The 21,861-nt window shown below is 40.1% G+C and overlaps 1 protein-coding gene across 8 annotated transcripts in view; it reads right to left on the bottom strand.

Annotated features, from left to right (window-relative positions):
* Window positions 1-21,861, bottom strand: part of inf2 (inverted formin 2) — a 51,209-nt gene that overhangs the window by 5,668 nt on the left and 23,680 nt on the right. For 7 of the 8 annotated variants that reach the window (XR_005008516.1, XM_036592683.1, XM_036592684.1 and 4 more), the window contains 18 exons: window positions 21,399-21,518; window positions 20,860-21,015; window positions 19,452-19,485; window positions 19,200-19,341; window positions 15,945-16,077; window positions 14,884-15,591; window positions 11,138-11,280; window positions 10,983-11,044; window positions 10,771-10,873; window positions 10,563-10,648; window positions 10,221-10,321; window positions 8,612-8,682; window positions 8,272-8,379; window positions 4,206-4,276; window positions 4,009-4,129; window positions 3,534-3,698; window positions 3,213-3,315; window positions 2,368-2,520 (listed from right to left, as the gene is read on the bottom strand). Coding sequence is in view for 7 of the 8 variants with exons in the window: in XM_036592683.1 (XP_036448576.1) it covers window positions 2,368-2,520; window positions 3,213-3,315; window positions 3,534-3,698; window positions 4,009-4,129; window positions 4,206-4,276; window positions 8,272-8,379; window positions 8,612-8,682; window positions 10,221-10,321; window positions 10,563-10,648; window positions 10,771-10,873; window positions 10,983-11,044; window positions 11,138-11,280; window positions 14,884-15,591; window positions 15,945-16,077; window positions 19,200-19,341; window positions 19,452-19,485; window positions 20,860-21,015; window positions 21,399-21,518 (2,580 nt within the window). In the remaining variant the exon portion in view is untranslated. Of the gene's footprint in view, window positions 1-2,367; window positions 2,521-3,212; window positions 3,316-3,533; window positions 3,699-4,008; window positions 4,130-4,205; window positions 4,277-8,271; window positions 8,380-8,611; window positions 8,683-10,220; window positions 10,322-10,562; window positions 10,649-10,770; window positions 10,874-10,982; window positions 11,045-11,137; window positions 11,281-14,883; window positions 15,592-15,944; window positions 16,078-19,199; window positions 19,342-19,447; window positions 19,486-20,859; window positions 21,016-21,398; window positions 21,519-21,861 lie in introns of those variants that run through there. The other variant, XM_036592687.1, reaches the window with a different exon arrangement.

Below are 21,861 nucleotides of genomic sequence, written 5' to 3'. Positions count from 1 at the left end.
CAAGAACTGTGCAACGTAAGCTTCATGAAAAGGGTTTTCATTGCCGAGCAGTTAAAAATAACCCTAAGATCACTATGCACAATACCAAGTGTCAGCTGGAGTGGTGTAAAGCATGTCGCCACTGGACTCTGGAGGGTGTGGCAGCTGCAAGGAGAATGCTACCTACCCAAATGCCAAGTAAATTTTGGAGGAGGAAGGATAATGGTCTGGGGCTGTTTTTCATGGTTTGGGCTCAGCCCCTTAGTTCCAGTGAAGGTAATATTAATGCTACAGCATACAAGGACATTTAAAAAAAATATGTATATGCTTCCAGCCTTGTGACCAGTTTGTGAGAAGGTCTTTTTCTGCTCCAGAATGACTGTGTTCCTGTGCACAAAGCGAGGCCCACAAGGACATGGTTTGAAGAGTTTGGTGTGAAGAGCACCACTGGTCTTCACAGAGCCCTGACATCAACCCCACTGAGCACCTTCAGGATGAACTGGAACATCAATTGTGCGCCAGGCCCTCTCACCCAACATCAGTGCCTGACCTTAGAAATACTCTTTTGACTGAATAGGCACAAATTTCCAGACACACTTCAAAACATTGTGGAAAGTGTCTTCAGAAGAGTGGAGGCCAACTCCATGTTAAAGTCCAAGGTTTTGTAACTGGATGTCCAACAAAATCCTATAGATGTAATGTCAGGTGTCCACATACTTTTGGACATATAGTGTACCTTAGCCTTGAAGCTCCAGTGTAAAGCTAAAGAAGGAAACAAAATGTGTTGTTTGATTAACTGGATCTAGGGTAAAGATAGATATTTTGCCATACTACTACTACTACTACTACTACTACTACTACTACTACTTCGAAAGGCCCAGCAAAGTATCTTTCCTCCTTACTCAAAATGTTATGTTAGCAGGAACTGTGATTATCTTCATACTTCTGCTTCAGACCAACATTTATTTAGCATTGCAGAGTTTTTGTATACTGCCCCCTAACCACCATTTAGGAATTACACTTTATTTGGCATGATATTAGACATCACACTACAGCAAATCATAAGCTACCTTATATTGCATGTTCACAAACTGTGAAATGAACTCACCCTCCCACACTTCACACGCTCCGCAACACTATTTCATTATCACTATAGCTACTAGGAGATGGCACTCATTTATAAATGCTCAGTTTTTGGATGCAAGAGTGAAAATGGTCACTCTCTACATTCTATTCCAAATAACAAAATTAAATCAAAATGGATCAAATTTCTTTCAGGCATTGATATGATTTATTGCAGACTCTTAAAAACTGGGCTCAATACAGCTCCAGATCTGCCAGCTGACTGAAGCTAAAAGGAACAGCTTTCCTTACACTTACTGACTTACTAACTTACTTTACAGTTAACAGTAAGAGGCTAAAGTTTGCTTCCTATTTGCCAGCTTATAATGCCTGCTGCACCATTTAGGGTGGAACGCAAAAATTCAGACAGGAAGCTGGCAAATTAGAAGCTGACTTCAGCGTGGTGTTAACAACATAGTTAAAATGCAAAACTTTTGATTAGCTGGCTATCAAACAGAAATCTAAGGTGTAGGCACCTCGGTGTGGCCCAGGCTGGAAAGCGGATCACATAAACACAGCCTCACTTGTATGAATCTGAAGAGGAAGATTCTGAACAAGAACCTGGCCGTAACCTGAAAGTCACAGCCTTGTAGCAGCTTCTCAGTGGTGCTGTTACATTCTGCCTATGCCTGCCAATCCAGACAGTTACTTTTGACGCACGCCCACACAGCAGAATGGTAAAAGGCGACAGAAAAAAAAAAAAATAGGCAACACTCCTTTTAATCTCATTTTTGAGGAAAAAATGAAAAGGTAATTGAAATATATAAATTTACTGCAATTTTTACTTTTCACAGATTTAAAAAACCAACTGTATAGGGCCTTAAACAAAACAGATATTACTAAATATATTCTAACTACAAATACAAAAAAAAAAAAACCTGCGTGATGTGAGCAAAAACACATTTAACTGACCATTATCCTTTAAAGACAAAAACATGTGAGCAAATCATTCACAGATCAGCGCAGCAAAAGCAGCTGTGGCTGGTGGAAAGCAGCAAGATGAAGCAGCAGCACCACCAGGCTATTGGTGGAATGTGGACAGCACAGGCTGCAAAAACTCAAAGTCCAATAGACTGAACACCACATCGCTCTTCATCTCCTTCTCAAAATCACAAACAGCCAGTTGAATCACTGCCATGGTGTGTGAACACCATCTAGTTAATACTACAAGAAGTAATAATGAAGTAAAGGAGATGAAAAGAGGAAGCAGCTACAGACATTTGGACTAAAGCCATGGTGGAGGGCTTGGAGTTGTCTTTTCCTTACCAGGCTGCCCGGTATCCTTACGTATTTCACTAGAGGGGGCACTTTCCGTTTCGCACCTGGGCCGGGTCTTTCTAAGATGAAAGCCCTTTCTGATGTCCGCCAGCAGGTGGTCAATAATACAGCCGTCCTCCTGCGGTAAAGCACCTCTTCTGACTGGAAGGACAGAACAAATAAAAGGCTATAGTCAGTTCATGTTGGAATATAATCTATGTGTGAGTCTGCTAGTGTGAAACCATCTTTGATTGATTTCTTTGAGTTAAAAATGGCTATTCTTCAGTGAGAAAATTTTGTATTCTTTTTCAATATGTTCTATTGAAACAAACTGTCATTCCATTTTCTCTTTTTAAACTTAATTTATAGTACAATGACCATTAATTATCCAGGAACTGATATTGACCTTCATTTTCACCTAATGGCTTAATTTAATTTATAAACAGTGTATGAGCTTAAAAAGTCAACACGTATCATTTCAGTTAAAGCAGAGGCAATCAACTCCAGACCTCTGGTCCAGGATTTTGTAGCCACTGGTAGTTCATTTATGCAACAGAACAGGAGCTCCCAGCTACAGTCCTGCTTCAAGCTTTCCATCAACACAAGTCAGTCAACCCATGCAGTGACCAATCAGTCATGTCAATGGTTTGATAACTACCAGTGAGTATAAAATCCAGGGCCATAAATCACTTCAATTGAATACCTCTTTATTAAAGAAATTGGCCTACTTCTTTTCAATAAAATGTCATATGTTTATTAAAGTACTTTTAGCCACATCTACAGAAAATTAAAAGCTGTATTTCCATTTGAGACTAGACAGTGTCAGACTAGAGACAGGTTCAGTGACCACTCACTGATCTTGCCATTCTCTCCTTTCTGTCTCTTGGATTCCTCTTCTGCCAACTGCTGCTTTCTCTTCTCCGCTTTGGCAGCCTGCTCTTTACGGATCTTGTTCTCCTGCAACAGAAAAACAAACCAACCAGCAGAGATGTCAGCATGAGAGAAGGGAGGAGGAAGCTATTTTAGCTATCATGAACTAAGAATGACCAAGTATGACCCATTTAACAACCCACAGATACTGCCAGTCAACTCGCACATGATTTGGATTACTGCATAATTTCGTAAAGGATGCTGAACATCAGATCTGCATAGAACAGACCAAACAGATCAATTACCTTCAAGGCTTTGATGAAGAGCCCTCGGAATGTCTTAATGGTGCCAAAGAGTTCTTCTAATGATAGTTGGGCTGTATCTTCACACAGATACTCAGCCAGTTTCACCTTCTTACTCTCTATATCAACAAGGCGATCCTCCAAAGTTTTACATGCCTGAAGGTTCTCCTGTTAAAAAAAAAAGAAAACAAGAATTGTTGTGGAAGCTCTTATGGGGACCTCACACTGACACAGTGAAATTTACCTGAACCTATAAACTTTATTTTAAAGTATTATTTTAAGATAAAACTGTGTCTTCAAATGAGGTCAAATTCAAAAACTATTCCTTATATCACTCGAAAAAACTATTAAGATAATCCAACAATGAATAAATGATCCAATTTAATAATAGTAATTCTTTGTACTCCAACAAATAGGAAGAAATTCCTCAGGGAAAAAAAAAAGTAAATATTTAATCATGTTAATATTTGTAACACACCTCAAGAACACTCAAAAACTGCTCTTTAACGTCTTGAACTGACGAGGAGACTTTTTTCTCAGTGTCCCTTAAACGCTTGGACAGTGCACTTGCCTCAGACTGAACAGATTCCAGGTTTATTCTGGAACAGAAGCAGAACTAGTCTTAGATCAAACAAAAGAACAAGACAATAGCTAGAAGGCTTGTACTGTATTCACCCTGCTGCTTTTTCACAGCTCTCGATGTCATCTGGCAGCTTCAGCAGCTCAGGGTGGTTAAGCTCCGCTTCCTGGAATCACAAAATCCATCAAATTTCACAACACATTCCTCTAAATAAGTCATCTCTAATTGCTCTGGATCATGATGTTAACACTTCATCTCACTTCTGCTTAAGGCCTCTGTCAACAGAGATCAATTACATTTAGTTCCATGTGATGCTGAATAAAGATAAAACACAGATTACTTTATTTGGGAATAGCAATGGGAGGCATAGACTAGCTGCCTCTGTGGACTTGAAAGCCTTAAAATTTAAAGGACTAGGACGTCACCTTGTTGTACAATTGGACTTGGATCTCAGTTTTAGCAGTCATGACAAAGCAGTCACTAAATCAGCAATTTATCAACTTAAGAACATCAAGATCAGAGACAAAACCAGACCTGGATTCATGCCTTTATTTCTAGCAGGATTGATTACTGCAATGGTCTCCTAACTGGACTCCCAAAAAAGACAACCAAACAGCTTCAGCTGATTCAAAATGCAGCTGCTAGAGACTCACTATGAGTAAAAGAAGAGAACACATCACCCCTATTCTTAACTCCTCACACAGGCTAATAAGTTACAGAACAGAGTTTAAGGTACCATTACTAGTTTATAATTTGCTCAGTGTTGTAGGAGCAGAGTATTTATCTGATATGCTGCAGCGATATGAGCTGAGCAGAACTCTCAGATCATTAGGAAGTAGTCAGTTGGTCCTGCCAAAGGTGAAGACTAAACATGGAAACGCTGCTCTTAAATGGAACCAACTGACAGAGAGCATTAGAAAAGCCCCGACAGCAGACACATCTAAATGCATGCTTAAAATGTTCTTAATTGCACTACTGCACTTCATTAATCTAATTTCATTTATATCTGGCTTTTTAATTTCAGTGATTCTTTCAGTGATTCTTTAAAAATCTACTGTTTCTAATTTCTATTCTCCTTTATTTTGAGTTATCTTTGTATTTCATTATTTGTAAAGCACTTTGTATGACCACGGTGTATAAAGGGTGCTATACAGATAAACTTGCCTTGCTTATCAAAGTAATTCAGTATTACACAATTAGAGTGCTTGTGTGATAAGTAAGTAAATAAATACATTTAGAAATAAATTACGCATTTTTCATTTATTGCAAATATAATCCATCAGCCAAAACATATTTGGTGTCTTACATTTCCTTTAGTTTTCCCCTGGTTCTACGAAGCTAAAGGAAGAAACCAAAGGTGTTTGATTAACTGGATATAGGGTAAGGATAAAGGATAAATATTTTGCTATACTACTGCTTCAACAAAATATGTATATTGTTAAAAAAAATTAACAATTACAAATACTTAGTTTTTTTTATAGTATAAAATAGTATACTGCCATACTAAATACTAGGGGTGCGGGAAATAAATCAATTCTTAGATGCATCGCGATGCGGATGTGAACGATTCTGAATCGATTCACAAATGTCAAAAATCGATTTTCTAAACATTTAACTCGGAACTTGGAAGTGGGTAAGTGTAGCACCTGGACAGTCTGTAACGTGTACATAACAAAAACACCACTGGATGAGTGAGAAATCCGACCGGCTCCCTCTGCATTAAAAGCCAGGTTAGATCAGAAGTCACAACACAAATGTTAAGAAGAGCCATTTTGTCCTTTCAACAAAAATCAAACCACCTTGGGAGCCACAACATTTAATGTCCAGTACGTCTCAGTATGTGCTGATCTCCTAGCATAGGCTAAAAATATAAACGAGAGCGCAGACTTAGTTCGCTCTGCTTTAACCTTTAGCTATAGCCACTTTCCTCCCATCTCCGCCAGAAAACTTTTACTCAAAAGTAGATCGGCTTATTGTAAAATGTCTCTCAGCGTTCGACTGTTTTACGAGGCTGAAGTCACTCCGTTCCACCTTAAATTCTGCCTTAGGCGCCGGATGTAAATGCGGCACCATTTAAGCTGGAACGGGACAATTCGAAAGAGAAGCGACTTCATCTTCGCAACTTTTTAGTGTTTCACAGTCTCTCGTTGCAGATTTAACGTACCAGGAAACCAACTGCGCTGCTTATAAATGCGAATAATGCATTGTTTCAAAGTGACCTGCAGTCTGCATGCCAATTCTCAGTCGTTGCGAAACATGGCTTTCGCACCATGTTGCACACGTCCCATCATGTGCTGCGTGGACATCCACTACCACTGGATCTTATTTCACCGCAACTGCGCATTTTATCGCAGATGAGTGGCAGCAGCGTCTCAAGTGCACCAAACCAGAGCAGTGAATGAGAGCCTTCCAGTTCATGTCACATCACGTCCATTTGATTTATTAATAAAAGATACTGGAAGTAAATTCATTATGGATCATTACAAATACTTTGCTTTAAAAGTATCACTGCCAAAAACTGAGTGAGGAAAAATACACATTTAAATGATCATTATCCTTTAAAGACAAAAATTAAGGAAATCATTCACAGATAAGTGCAACAAAAGCAGCTGTGACTGGTGGGAAGCAGTGCATTAAAAATAAATAAATAAATAAAATATTCATTCAATTTTTCATCTATTGCAAATGTAACCAGCAACCAAAACACTTCTGGTATTTCCTTTAGTTTTGCCCTGGATCGACGAGGGTAATGCAGGCTTACAAGTATTAGAAACTTATATACCACCAATTAGCACCGTGTATGCCTACATCACAAACGTGACTCAAACCGCAATGAGCCGTTAAGAACCACATTGTGTTTCTGTGGTTTCTGACACTGAATGACAATATTCTTTATAAGAAATGAACAAAAGTACATTACATAGCTAAAAACAGTACTGGCACTAGCACTGGGCAGTATACTGGTTTAGCTGGTATACTAGCTCAAAATCTTTGTTAAAATATTAGTTTTTGTCATAACATTCCAGTATGCCACAAAAAAGCACAGATAACGATGTACAAAGTGTGCAAACTACGCTAACGTGAACAAGGTCAGCTAAATGACTGACTCATGGATGTCCCAGTCACATTTCAATAGAAAATCTAAATGCAACAGCCTCCCAGTCACCTTCTGCTGTCCAGTCCGTTGCATCTTAAGTAGACCACATTGTTTTCAAGGCATAAAGGAACAGCTGGTGGTTTTGGGTAAGCCTTAGCCTAACATGGACACCAGATCAATTGCTGGGCTTCTCCTCATACCGCCTGAGAAGCCACCTGACTAAGACTTGAGCAACAAAACATGAACCAGCTGGTACTAAAGTGTGTATGACTAATTTTTCATATTCCAGCAGTGTCTGACAAACATATGAAACAAATGACTTCAGAAAATTCGGCAAAGCTGAAGTTGGCTTGTTATTCAAATTTGGCATTCCACCTTAAATGGTGCAGCAAAACATTCAGGCACTTGTACAGGTCCCATAACGCACAGCTGCAGCATTTTAGGTGAAACAGAAAATGCAAGTAAAAATTCTGCTGATTAAGAAGCCAACTGCAGGCTTCAGGAAATTCATACATGAAACAACATTTAGCACTGTTTCTGCTAGGGGGTAGTGTTAGAAAGCACTACTGACACAGGTTCATCTACATATCGTTTAGCGTTTACTATTTTGCACCATAAATTATTTAAGATATACTTTGGCTGTTCAAAATGATTCTTATTAAAATGTGAAGAGACATCTGAGGATAATCCACTGCAACCTACAAAAACAGGTTTACTTAATACAAATACTGTTTTGCAGAATGGCAGACATTTTAAATATTCTGTGAAAGACATCATGGCCGCACCACCCGATACTAACTTAACATATTCTGATTTAAGCATGCAGTTTGCACAATGTTAAACTCATTGGTGTAAGTTTCTTTTACATGTTAGTGATTTTAGCCTTGTAGCTCAAGAGCAAAAATAAGATGTCTGGAGATGTTTTGGCTGATTGACTATATTTGTGGTACGAGCAAATAGAGTAAATAAGTTTTTGTTCACCCAACAAATAAAACAAACCAGTTCTACCAATTCCTAAAAAGGACTAAGAATGCCCAAATGTTACGCGTGTTGCTTTGCAGTACCTCAAGAATGTGATGCAAGAGCGTGATGCGACCCTTGTTGGATTTGGTCTCTGTCAGCTTCAGGAGCGAGCTAATCTTGAATCCTTCAGCATTTCCAGTATGACTTCCCTAGCCAAATAAGGAGAAACACACTTGGTTGGCTAGCATGACAAACAGTACGACCCTTACAGCCATATTATAGTCCTGTAAACAGATATGTTTACTCATACAACAAAATTTCGATGTAACATTACAACTCACAATGTAACTAATATAATAAACCAGTAGCTCAGTAGCCTGAAAATCAGACCTACCCCCTCATTGAAAGCCTGATTTTTATCATAATGTATAATATTCTTACATAGTTAAGGAAGTTCCCAACATGAAGGATGAGCTTGCAAAAGCTGGGCAGTAGAGTGCTCTCTCTGAGACCTGCAGGGGGCGACAGACACCAAATTCCTCTCAAGACCAACTCTAAAATACAAGGCTATATTCCGATTATATAACACTGAGATACTGCAGCATTCTAAGAATCAGACACGAGGGGTGTCAAATCTGGGCATGGAAGGCTAAGTCCAGAGGTTTTGTGATTCCCTGGTCGAACACACCTGCTCAACCTGAATTAGGTAAGAAAAGGAAAACCGTTTTGGACTCCAGCCTTCCATTACTAGAGCTGGACAACCCTGGTGTACAAGATCACATTTGCAGTTTAGGGAAATCTCTGCCACGAGCATTTAACTACTGAAGATATGCAGCTGATCAAGTTATTACTTCCCTCTCCAGCACTCAGACTTGATTTCAAGATGACTCAGCCATTTAGTTTTCACCAACTGGATATCAGTCATGAGTATTCAGAGCTATTCATGGGGGAGGGCTATATTTGATGGACAGATCAATTTTCCTGTTTCTGGCAGCAGTATGTCAAAATATTGACTTAGTTTCTCTAAATCACTACTTTTCACAAAATTGACAGAATTTTAAAATAATGACCGTTCTGAAATAAAGACAATTTTTTTAAAGGCAAGTAATTATTTTGGGATAATAAGCCATTATTTTGACACAGCAAGTCATTTTTGAGATACTAAGTCATTATTTTGAGATACTAAGTTATTATTTTGAGATATTAAATCAATATTTTTTCATAGTCGCTTGAGAAATCAAATTGAGAAAAGCCAGTATTTCAAGATACTAAGTCAATTTTTTTTAAATAACAATGACCTTGTCATCGACAATGACATTATTCTGACATGGTATCTCAAAATAATAACCTACTAAGTCATTATTTCAAGAAAAAGACAAACATCAATTTTTTGGCCTACTGCTGCCAGAAACAATAAGAAAGGAAAGGAAAAAACAAATTAACAAATATCTCTACCTGGCAGAATTGGACTTTCAAACATACTTGGTCAATAGGACTGCCTTCTTTTGAAAATCTTATGGGAGGGAGACTCGTGTAGAATAATCAGCACCTCTCTATATATAGATCTATTTAAACAGGCCTATCTCTCTCTTTGTGTGAGTGTGTGCGTGTTTGTGAGGGGGAGAGAAATCAGCTCCTCTAAATTCTCAAATTCACCTCTGTCCACCCACCCTCAAGAGCCATTAATCTATTAAGAATGTGCTTCTTTTCGTTATGCAGGCAATGAGAATTCTATGAGAAAGAATGCAGCTTTTGTCAAGACTGATAACAGTGCAGCAGCTTATCATCAGGCTGCACATAGCATGTCTACAAACCACAGAGAGGAACTTTTTGGTAAAAAAATTCAGTGACCCTGAAGTTGTCCATTCTACAGTTCGCAGCAGGAGAGACAAAGGAGTAGCTGTACTAAATGCTTTCAGGCTAAACTCTTCAGATGCTTTCACTAAGCGAGTGAGGCTGAGTCAGCTGCCTCGACTGTGGAAAAAGCAATCAGGGTGGAGAAACACAGCTAAGGCCAAAACTCCCACGCAACGCCACGGCTCACACTCACTCTCGCATGCCGCCTCCACCAGCTCCGCTTTAGGCTTCAGCATCTCCAGCACAGAAGCAGTCTCTTCACACAGCAACATGCACTCGATCCTCAGCTGGTAGCTGAGTGTGTGTGTGTGTGTGTGTGTGTGTGTGTGTGTGTGTGTGAGTGTGTGTGTGTGTGTGTGAGAGAGAGAGAGAGAGAGAGAGAGAGAGAGAGAGAAAAAAAAAAAAAAAAAAACACACGAGGGTCAACATTAATGGACCTTTTAACCATGTTCACTTTCTATTAGTACTGCAAAACAGACTGGCTGACTTTACAGCTCCTGCTTATCGTAATGCTGCATCAAATATGAGCCATTACCAGGGAACAGCAAGGAGGGAGAGGTAAAATCGATCGACGTTGGCAAGTTTCTCATGATCTCCCTGGAAGGAGTTCAAGTTGTCGATCTGCAAGAAACACAGAAAAAAAAGAGGCTGCCAGGGAAACACTTGTTCAAACTAAAATTAGCTACTTCAACTACCTTTCCCAATTTAATTTCATAATTTTATGTCAGCAATGCGTGACCAACCTCATGTTTCTCTGGAAGAAGCTTCAGAAGCTGCTTTAACACCTCAACATCAAATTTGGAACGATCTCCTTTCTGAATCATGGCCACAAACTCCTCATTAGAGCTGTTTGAAGGGTTGAAGGGATTAGCAATGGATTAGCAATAAAGAGCAAGATATTCCACTGGCAAGAGTCCATCTCCATGTTAATCAGCTTAAAACCTGGCTAGCTTACCATTTGAACTGCTTGAGATATATATTCAGATTCAAATTCTTCTTGGGATCAATAAAGGTAATCTACAAGAAAGTAAACATATAAATTAAGTACACCGTCAATTTAAATACTACTTTCAGAACGCTATCTGTCTGGCTAAGAAAGATCCCACAAACCTCTTTGGGTTCCTTCTTGACAGGAGCAACTGGGCTTTTGTCTTTGGGCTCAGCCACTGGGAGACTGAAGAGCTGCTCAATGCTGGTGTAATTGGGCTCCAGAGGGTGGTCAGCCTGCACTGAGGCCCAAATACAGCAACCATCTATAACAGAAAGGAGACAACATTTGAGACACACAATGTAAAATGACCTGCAGTAAAGGGCTGGAGTATATCTTTGCATGTGCAAATCTGCAAACATCTGTAGGCATGGTCAGTTGTGCATGTGCAAACATTCTATACAAAATTGTGATTTGTACATTTGGGCGCAGTGCCCAAAAACTGCTTCACTGATGCGCTCCTGGGGCTATTACAAGTGTCTTTTTTGCTATCGTTCATGTTAATAAAGTCGCTGTTATAGGGCTGGGCGATAAAACGATAACAATTATCGCGATATCCTTGATAGAGCGATAAGAAATGTTTGATAAATTTTCAATGTAATACACCATTTTCACACTTCCACATTCTAGCGTGAGCCCTGGTGGCGTTTCTTACTGCAAAGAAAGCGACACTACTCTGCTGCCGCCAGGAGAGGGCACACTTCCGAGTTTTTCGGTATGATTAGAGAGGGAGGGGTGCGACAAGTAAAATGAGTCTTTAGCAACAGCTGAAATGTGGAGTTATACATTCCCTGTTTGAGTGGAGCGACCGGCGATCTGTTCTCCTGTGACCAAGTGTGAGTGACGAGGTCAGTGGCGTAACTGTACTGGCCTAGAGTGAACTCATCTCTTTCCGTACATCCTAACCAGCTTTAGCAGCGCTAAATCACGTCTGCTCATCACAACTACAGCGCTGTTATAGCGCTAAACAGTCATATTTTAGTATTAGGGCATTTCCCAGGCAACGAAAGTGAAAGACAGACGTGGATTCATGCAAGTTACAGCACTGATTTAAACGAAAGTAAACTGAGGAAGCTGTGAGGCACTGGAAAGCGGGAGAAGGCTAGCTGTTTTTAGCAGCTGGCTAACTTGAAGCAGCGCTCTGTCACTCGCACAACACGGCGAACTGATGATACTGTAGATCAGACAAGACAAAAGCACCGATTTCAGCTTAAATGTAGCTAAAAGGAGGACTCTGTCTGGTGTTAGATATATTGTTGTTCACCCCTCAGATTAATACAGAGAAATCCAGACGTCTGCTATAAACGGTGAATCATCTGTTCTCACAAAAGTAAAATATGGTGTTCCACAAGGCTCTGTTCTAGGACCTGTATTATTCACTTTATATATGCTACCACTGGGCACCATTATCAGTAGACACGGCATAAACTTCCACTGCTATGCCGATGACACTCAGTTATATTTAGCAAGCGACCCAGATGATAGAATTAAACTTAGCAAGATTGAAGACTGTATACAAGACATAAAGGACTGGATGTCGAGTAACTTTCTCCTTCTAAACTCAGATAAAACAGAGGTTCTGCTTCTTGGTCCAAAAGCAGCCAGAAACAAACTGTCTAATTTAACACTTAAACTTAACAATTTCTCAGTTGCATCAAGCTCATATGTAAAAAACCTTGGTGTCATTATAGACCCAGATCTGTCCTTCGACACACATATAACTAATATTACTAGAACAGCCTTCCTGCATCTTCGCAATATTGCTAAATTGAGAAATGCATTATCTCTACAGGATGCAGAAAAGTTAGTTCATGCATTTATTACCTCAAGGCTAGATTACTGTAATGCCCTGCTGGCTGGATGTCCCAGCAAAAGCATTAACAAGCTTCAGCTAGTCCAGAATGCTGCAGCCAGAGTTCTTACTAGAACCAGAAAGTTTGACCATATCAGCCCAGTTTTATCAGCCTTACACTGGTTGCCAGTAAAATTTCGGATTGATTATAAAATTCTCTTGCTGACTTATAAAGCACTAAACGGACTCGCCCCTCTGTACCTGAGTGAACTTCTCTCTCACTATGAACCATCCCGCCTACTTAGATCACAAGGTGCTGGCTTACTATTAGTACCCAGAATTAATAAAGTTACGTCAGGGGGGAGAGCTTTCTCATACAAAGCCCCCCAGCTTTGGAATAGTCTTCCTGTTAATGTTCGGGACTCAGACACAGCCTCAGTCTTTAAGTCTAGGCTAAAAACCTACTTGTATATTCAAGCCTTTGGTAATTAGTTTTCCCTGTTAGTTCTATACCTGCCAGAGTCTCTGCTAACACTGTAATTTGTGATCGGTCACCCATTACAGAACTGACTCTGTGTGTTTTCCTCTCTGTGTGTTTTCCTTTCTTTTCTTCGCCGAGTTGAACAGCTGCCCATCCTGTGCGTTCTGATGCTGCTGCCTTTTCTGCCTCGATCGGGTGCCACTGCTCGCCAGCCCTCTGGACCGGGTTACCAACATTGAGCCTCCTGCTGTTCAACGCTGTGCAAACCTCACCCTCACAACCTGACCCCACTGATACTACTGCTGTTGCTGCATGAACTATTCAAAATTATTCACTTGAACCAATCAATCATTCAAACTAATTCAAATTAATCAATCACCCATTGACTGTGTTTTTCCTCTCTTTCTTTTGCCGAGTTGAACAGCTGCCCATCCTGCTGCTGATGCTGCTGCCTCTGCTGCCTTGATCGGGTGCCACTGCTCACCGTGCAAACCTCACCCTCACAACCTGACCCCACTGATGCTGCTGCTTCTGCTGCATGAACTGAACTATTCAAATTAATTGTTTCCTTCACGTTTTACCCTGTTTTTTGTACTATAATACTTTATACTAACAATGTTTACTATCCGGTGTCGACCAGAGGAGGATGGGTTCCCCTTCTGAGTCCTGGTTCCTCTCAAGGTTTCTTCCTGTTTCTCTTAGGGAGTTTTTCCTTGCCACTGTCGCCACTGGCTTGCTCATGGGGGCTCGGACCCGGACTTCTTTTTGTAATGCTCATTTCCTTGTAAAGCTGCTTTGTGACAACACCTGTTGTAAAAAGCGCTATATAAATAAACTTTACTTACTTACTTACTTACTTACTGCTAGCTGGTGTTTGAATACATGGATGTGGTAGGAGTGACGCCAGTAAGGAGGTGTGATACATCACTGATGTACCGAGCCAGCTAACGTTTGCTGTCCGTACTAAGTTGACGTTGTTGAGAAACTAAACAGTTTAGCACTGTTATTGGCCACTTGTTTAGAATTTGTAACGGGATAGCCCAGCAATCGTCACCAGACAGCTAAAAATATCTTTTCTTTCTTAAATTATGACTACTACAAAAACTGCGGCTGTGCTTTTCCAGCTGATAAAAACAGCTCAGCAGACACTTTCTCCCACTCTCCCATGACAGATTTGTGAAATGTTCCATCAGTTGGCGAGTGTTTGTCGTGTTCTGACCATAAAGGATAGTTCAAAACAGCAATTAACCACCCAGGAGCAAAAAATCAGCCTCAACCTTTAAAGAAATAATGATTTGACATTTATCGTGATATGTATTGATATTGAACGATATGAATTTTGTTTACTGTGATGACATTTTTGGCCATATCGCCCAGCTCTACGCTGTTATAATCAAAACTAGATATCTGCATGCATTCTATCAAAGTAAAGTAGTGGTGGCAGACATTGCAAAATTGAGAACTCGCATTAAAATGTACTCTGTAGAACGACATTTGTAACACAAAATATCAAAACACAAATGAAAAAAAATTCAAACCAAAATAGTCAGCTGTACATCTACAGATTTACAGTGTCTCCAATACAGCATCCTCACCAGTGACTGCTCTGGAGTTTAGTTTCTGCCAGTTGAGCTTCTTCATCCTGAGCGTGGGATAAGGACCAGTCTTCACCGGTGCAGAGTAAGCCCTCCCCAGAGTCTGAACATTGTGAGCTACTATTATGTCCCCCATTCCTGTCAAAGGAGGAGGGGGAGGTGGGCCAGGCATACCAGGGAGGGGAGGTGGTGGTGGAGGTCCTCCAGGACCCATCCCAGGTAATGGTGGAGGCGGTGGAGGTACTCCCATGCCTGGTAAAGGTGGAGGTGGTGGGGGTACACCCATTCCTGGTAAAGGTGGTGGTGGGGGAGGCATAGGAACACCCATACCTGGTAAAGGAGGCGGGGGTGGTGGTAGAGGTCCTCCAGGACCCATCCCAGGAAGCGGTGGTGGAGGGGGCGGGACTCCCATTCCAGGCAAAGGAGGTGCCGGAGGTGCATGCAGTGGAGCAGCCATGCCAGGCAGTGGAGGTGGAGGTGGGGGAGGTGGAGGAGGAGGAGGTGCAGTTGTGCATGGCTTCTGTGTGGCGCTCACGGCTGATGCCTGGTCAGTCGTGGGTAATTTGTTTAAACGTTCTTTCTCGTCAATCAGCTCAGTCTGAACTGCTTTGTCCTTGTGTGGATAGCTATTTACATGATGAGAGCCAGTGCCTTGCTCTTTGGAAGAGACAAGCCGTTGCGTGATCTTTTCAGAGGAGTCCATTTGAGCTAGAAAACAATTATACATTTACTACAGAATTTACTTTGTACACTTTTGGTCTGGGTGTAAATCAGTGGTCCACAAATATGTGCACAATGGCCTTTTGGTGCCTGTAGCATATTCTTATCATACCTGCTAAGTCTAACTGAATACAAGGTAATTTAGAATATAACAAAAACTACCATAAACAATCTGCATGTAAATCCCACTTGAGACTATACAAAACCATCCACAAAAAAATGCATGTAATGAAGTCAACTAAGAACACTCAGTAAAATTGGCCCTGAATTCAATAAAAAATAAGGACTCTCCAGACTGTCAAATAACTTGAATTCTGAATAGGTTTTGACAGTTCACTCACAGTTCTGGGCCAGTAGGACAGCACGGTTAGTGAGAGCCTCCAGGGCCTGCCAAATATCAGCGCGCTCAGGTCCCAACAGCAACAAAGTCTGCAGGATGGACAACAGCTGCAGCGAGGCAGGGGAGCTACTCACCTTCAGGGCGCCAAAGAGAGTGGGACAAAGCACTGAGTTCACAACAGTACCTTGCACATCTACATTTACAACCTCTAGAATGACACGGTTCATGGAGTCTTTCACACCAAATTACACATGATTTCAGGCCTCATTTAACACTTTGTTTGAAGCATGACTTACACATTTTGCAGGGAGCTGCCAATTGCAACATCCACTGCAACTGATCTAAACAAACTGGCCTCAGTCAAACAGGAATTTAATCAGTGCACAGTGGCAGCGTAAAAAAAATAAAAACACTGAGAGCATTAACATTTTCAATGACCAAACAAATTCTATCATATTTCATTTTCAAGAATCAAAGCTAAAAGCAACATGAAATTATTTTATTGTATTAAATACAATCCAACAGTTTCAGGAAAGCCACTGCTGAAATAGTTAATTTAACCTGCCTTTATATCAGTTTTACCAGTAGTAGTGGACAGGTCCAGAATATTTAGATTGTTGTTACTGGCATAGCTGTACATATAGTGTTACTGATAATATAATGAGCTCTAAATACAAGTTTGCTTATTGCAGCAATCCAGGACCAGCTTAACAATGTCCAGATACTAATTTTAACTAGTAAAAAAGCTACGTATTGGCAAGTGAAAACATCTTAAATCTAGTTGGTACAGTACTGTGCAGAGGTCAGAGATCAATGTTTGTGAAAAACAGGAGTTTCCAAAACTGGACATTAAAAAATTTTTAAAAGATAGAAGAGAAAATGGGACGACTCTAACAACCATGCAATACCCGGTAGACCACGGAAATTATAAACGTCGGATAAACAGTACTTAAAGTTTTCATCTTTGAAAAAATCAAGCTCCACTTTTGTTTCAGATTTGAAAAAATCCACAGGTGTTTCTGTCCATCCTTCCACTGTGAGAAGACAACACAACACTATGAGTCTGAAAGGATGTGAAGCTGTCAAGAAGCCATTACTGAGAAAAAGAAAGACAAAAAAGAAGTACATTAGTTAGGGGTGGGAATCTCTAGGCACCTCACGATTCGATTACGATTCAGAGCGCTGCGATGCGATTATAAAACGATTATCGATCATCTCAATTCCTCCTTTTTTTCTATAGTGTTTCTATTTTCTTACTGTCTGAGGACTTGGTACTTTTAAAATAAAGTATTTGTAATGATCCATAATGAATTTACATCCAATATCTATTATTAATAAATCAAATGGAAGTGATGTGGCAAGTGAACTGGAAGGCTCTCATTCAGTTCTCTGGTTTGGAGCACATGACACGCTGCTGCCACTCATCTGCGATGAAATGCGCTGTTACGGTGAAATAAGATCCAGTGGTAATGGATGACCACGCAGCATGTTAAAGCTTTCCTACCCGTTTAATTCAGTGATTTTATAACTTCGGTTTTGGTTTCGTTGCAGAGACGGGGAGGTGGGGGTCGGGGCGGCTCGCTGTGTCAGTAATATATCTTCGAGACGGGTCGTGTGCAACATAGCGTGAAAGCCCTGTTTCACAACGTGCAGACTGCAGGTCACATAGCAACGATGCGTTATTCGCATTTATAAGCAGCGCAGTTGGTTTCCTGGTACGTTAAATCTGCATCGAGAGACTGTGAAACACTAAAAAGTTGCGAAGATGAAGTCGCTTCTCTTTCAAATTCTCCCGTTCCACCTTAAATGGTGCAGCAGTTACATTCAGCATCTCAGTCAGAATTTAAGGTGGAACGGGAAAATTCGAACAAGAAGCTGGAGAATGAGAAGCGACTTCAGCCTCATAAAACAGTCGAACGATGAGACATTTTAGAAGAAACCATTGAACTTTTAAGGAAAAGGGCGCTCACGTTTATATTGTTTAGCCTATACTAGGACATTATCACATACTGGACATTAAATGTCGTGGCTCCCAAGGTGGTTTGATTTTTGTTGAAAGGACAAAATGGCTCTTCTTAACATTTGGGTTGTGACTCCTGATCTAACCTGGCTTTTAATGCAGAGGGAGCTGGTCGGATTTCTCGCTCATCCAGTTGTGTTTTTGTTGTGTGCCACCACAGACCGTCCGGGCGCTGCACTTACCCACTTCCAAGTTCTGCCTTTTGTGTTCCGTCAACATTACGTTATAAATTAAATATTTAGAAAATCGATTTTTGACATTTGTGAATCGATTCAGAATCGTTCACGTCCGCATCGCGATGCATCTAAGAATCTATTTTTTCCCGCACCCCTAACATTGGTAAAACAAAAAGAAGCTTCTGGAGGTCTCGGAACATGGACTGACCACCCCAGAGTCCAGACCTCAGCATCACTGAATATGTTTGGGGTTACTTGGATCGTGAGAAATAGCAAATGAAACCAACACCTCTGCTGATTTGTTTGAAAAACTGAAAGCAAGCCTCCTGGAAAAAATAGAAGCTTTAATAAAAGCAAAGTGTGGATATATTAAAAACTGAAAAAAATTATATTACATATAGATGTCAAGGCCTCTGTCTACCTTTTGGAAATATGTGTTTTCCGATTTTTTTTTTCTGATGCAGAAAAACTACCAACTTGTACTTAACAGTCATTTTGAATGGAAATGAAATAAAGGGTGATCTCTGACTTCTGGACAGTACTCTATATACATCGCTCCCATTTTGGGATTGTTGTAAAAATTTTGTAAGACTAATCTATTCCTAGATTTTTTTTATTTTACTAGGTGTTTTTTAATTTTACTTGTTTCAAGCATTATTTATTAAACAATATTATCTGCACTACTGCATCTTGAGAAAAGCAAAAATACCAATATAATAAGACAAAATCACTTAACAAGTACAAACATTTAGAAATAGGTTGAATAAACTTGTAATGTTTTTACAAACCCACATAATGTAAAATATTAGATATACTGAGTAGATTTGAGGTGTTTTCACTTGCCAAAATATGCAGTGTAAAACCATCTTCCATCAAAACGAGGGAACATGCAGGTCTGAATCTACAGAGCTTCTTCATCTAGAAGCTGATAAAGAGGAGCAAGAAGAGCAGCATATCCATACAGGTACTTATCTGAGATCTTGATCTGTTTTATGTTTTTGGCCAACGCACATGTGAACAAAATGTTCAGCACAGCACCAGATATGCAAGTCATGCTCACTTTGTTAAACAACGTGAAGAAGACCTCTTGGTGATTGCTCATATCAATGCCCCCATAAAGCCTCAGCAGCTCCTCCTCATCCTCCGCCATGGCCTCCTCAAACGCCTCACATTGGATAATTAAGTCCTCATCCTCTTGCTCCCTATAATAAAACGCACACAGGCAGGCTGAGGACGGGATGAGATGTTCATTTGAACTGTTGAAGGTTAACCACCATCTACATTCATTTTAATAAAGTGATATGAAACTCACCTCAACTTTGGCAGAAGGTCAAGCAACTGTAACCCTGAGAGACAAAACAAACCACTTTTCACGAGTCGTACTGCAGTTCTGAGTCTCCAAACACTCTCACGAACACAAGCACACACTCTACAAACAAACCCAAGAGGCTGAAGCTCCATGTACGTCGTTCACCAAGGTGAGCGCAATTAAGCCTGATTAAGCAGCCGGAGCTTCCAGCACAGCCGCCATTGCTTCACAAACAGAAAAGTGAAGCACAAGAAAGTTCCGGAATGCTAGTTTAGATTAGCCCATCTATTCAACACGTCCTTTTTTAATGAAGCGACTTTTAGCTGCTATAACCAACTGTAGAACACGAAGCTGAAAATGGCGCCAAAATGGAACTACTGCACCATTTAAGGTGAAGCAGAAAATTCGAACAAAACCACAACTTCAGCTTCGTCTGTAGGAACGACCACAGGTTATGTTAATTCTGTGCGAACGGCCAAGTCGGTAAATATTCCATCGGTATTCTGTGAAAATGAGTTTTGTGTTTTTTCTTAACGGAACGCCCAAAATGTGGCCCAAAAAAGCGTTCCGTTATTCTTGTGATTCCGTGTGTGAATCAGTCATAAACAGACCTTATGTGGTAAAACCATATTACTCCACCGCCTCATGTTAAAATAGTCCCTTCCGAAAAGCAAGGACAAATATGGCGGAATGGTGTTTTTATTTTAGTTTCGACAAATTCATACACGCTAGTTCGTCTTTGGAGCTGTTCATTAAAGGGAAATTACACCTATTTTTTTCAAAGCTTCTGAAAAATGTGAAATGGCTCATTGAAACATGCACACTCAAATTTATTTACAGTTGTGGTGATAGGAACTAGGAGTTGTGATGTCTACAACACAAATTTAGACATTTTATTTACTATCCAAAACCACTAGTGAACCTATGTCTTCTGAGTTTCTATATGTAATGCTTTGTGATGGTAAAATAGTCATAAGTTTCTTAGGTGACTATTTTGCCTCACTGTGCCCTGCATGTACCCCCATGCCATGAATGTATTCAAATAAATGGATTAAACTTTATCACAAAACTATCATAAAACAATCAGACATCTGGCAGCATATATTTAACCACCTCATGTAATAACTTTCAGTGAGGAAGCTTTCAGAAGTGTAAAACTCTTCAGACGTCTGGTTCCTGTTAACATCACGGTGAGCAATTCTGACTCAGCAAGTTTCTCTAGAATGGAGCATTTCACATCAAACCACGTAATTAAACCATTTAATTATGTAGAATTATTGAGAAATCTACATGAAGAGTTTAAAGAGTTCCCCTTTAACTTGACTCTCTGGAATTTTGTGGTATTGGGTGTGGATTCACACAATAGAGAAACAGCAGCACAACCAAAGTAAAGAGGATTCAGTGTGTATACCAATAAACTCCTTGCGCATTTTGTCCCTTTGTCGAAGGTCATCTGTGCCAAAGATGAGGGCGTTGATCACACTCAGCAGAGTCACCATATAAGGGACGTTATCTGTGCTTTCCAGCTCATTCATGATCACACTGAAGCGATACTGCTGGGTCTTAACTGCCTACAAGATAAAAAAACAAAATAATCGTTCCTCTTCTTATATGGTCTAACCTGTAAATCTGGAGCTAATAGGCCACAATGTGAATGATTCCTAAGACAGACTCAAAGAAACCATAGACTTTACAGATCTATCAAAATGTATGGGCCTACACATCTTTATATTTACTCATTTTAAAGATTCAGATCACGAGAGTGACTCACTTGGATGGATTCCAAGACTAAGATCAATCCTAAAACTAGCCTAAAATGGATTTTTAGTTTCATGTTATTTTGAACATTCATGTTACAAATGGATCAAACTGCTGAATTTTCTATCCTGAGAAATCGGCACACATAAGTATACATATAAATATGAACATTGTAGTGTTAGTGGTCTACACCTGCCTTGTAATGGTCCAGGGCATCCAGGGCCAGTCTGTATCCCTCGGCGGAGAACATGCTGAGGGCAGCCAGCAACTCAAACACTTGCTTCTTCACCATAGTGTTTGAGGTATCCAAAGCTGTAGATGATCAAGTAACAAAAACTGTTTTAACATTTTTGACATACCTTTGTTCTTTTTTTGTTTTTGTGTCGTCTCCCATACACTATAGGTTTCTAATAGTGTCGATTGACTACACTTCTGGGGGATGTGAAATGAACTTTGGACCACCGAGAGGAAAAAAACAGCCAAGAATGTGATTGGTCTTGAGGAAACTGGATCATTCAGTAAGGCAGACCCTACTATGCTGGAGTTTATATGTGTTTCAGTTTTTTTTTCTCCCAAAACTCTTCTAACAGTGCTTGTTTTAAGCATTATTTCTTGAAACAAGCGAAATTATCTGCATTTTGTCTTGAAACAAACA

This window comes from Colossoma macropomum, unplaced genomic scaffold, assembly GCF_904425465.1.
Source record: "Colossoma macropomum unplaced genomic scaffold, Colossoma_macropomum, whole genome shotgun sequence".
Classification (NCBI taxonomy): Eukaryota; Metazoa; Chordata; class Actinopteri; order Characiformes; family Serrasalmidae; genus Colossoma; species Colossoma macropomum.
The sequence above is the reverse complement of the archived record's forward strand: the minus strand, read 5'-3'. Positions and strand labels throughout refer to the sequence as shown.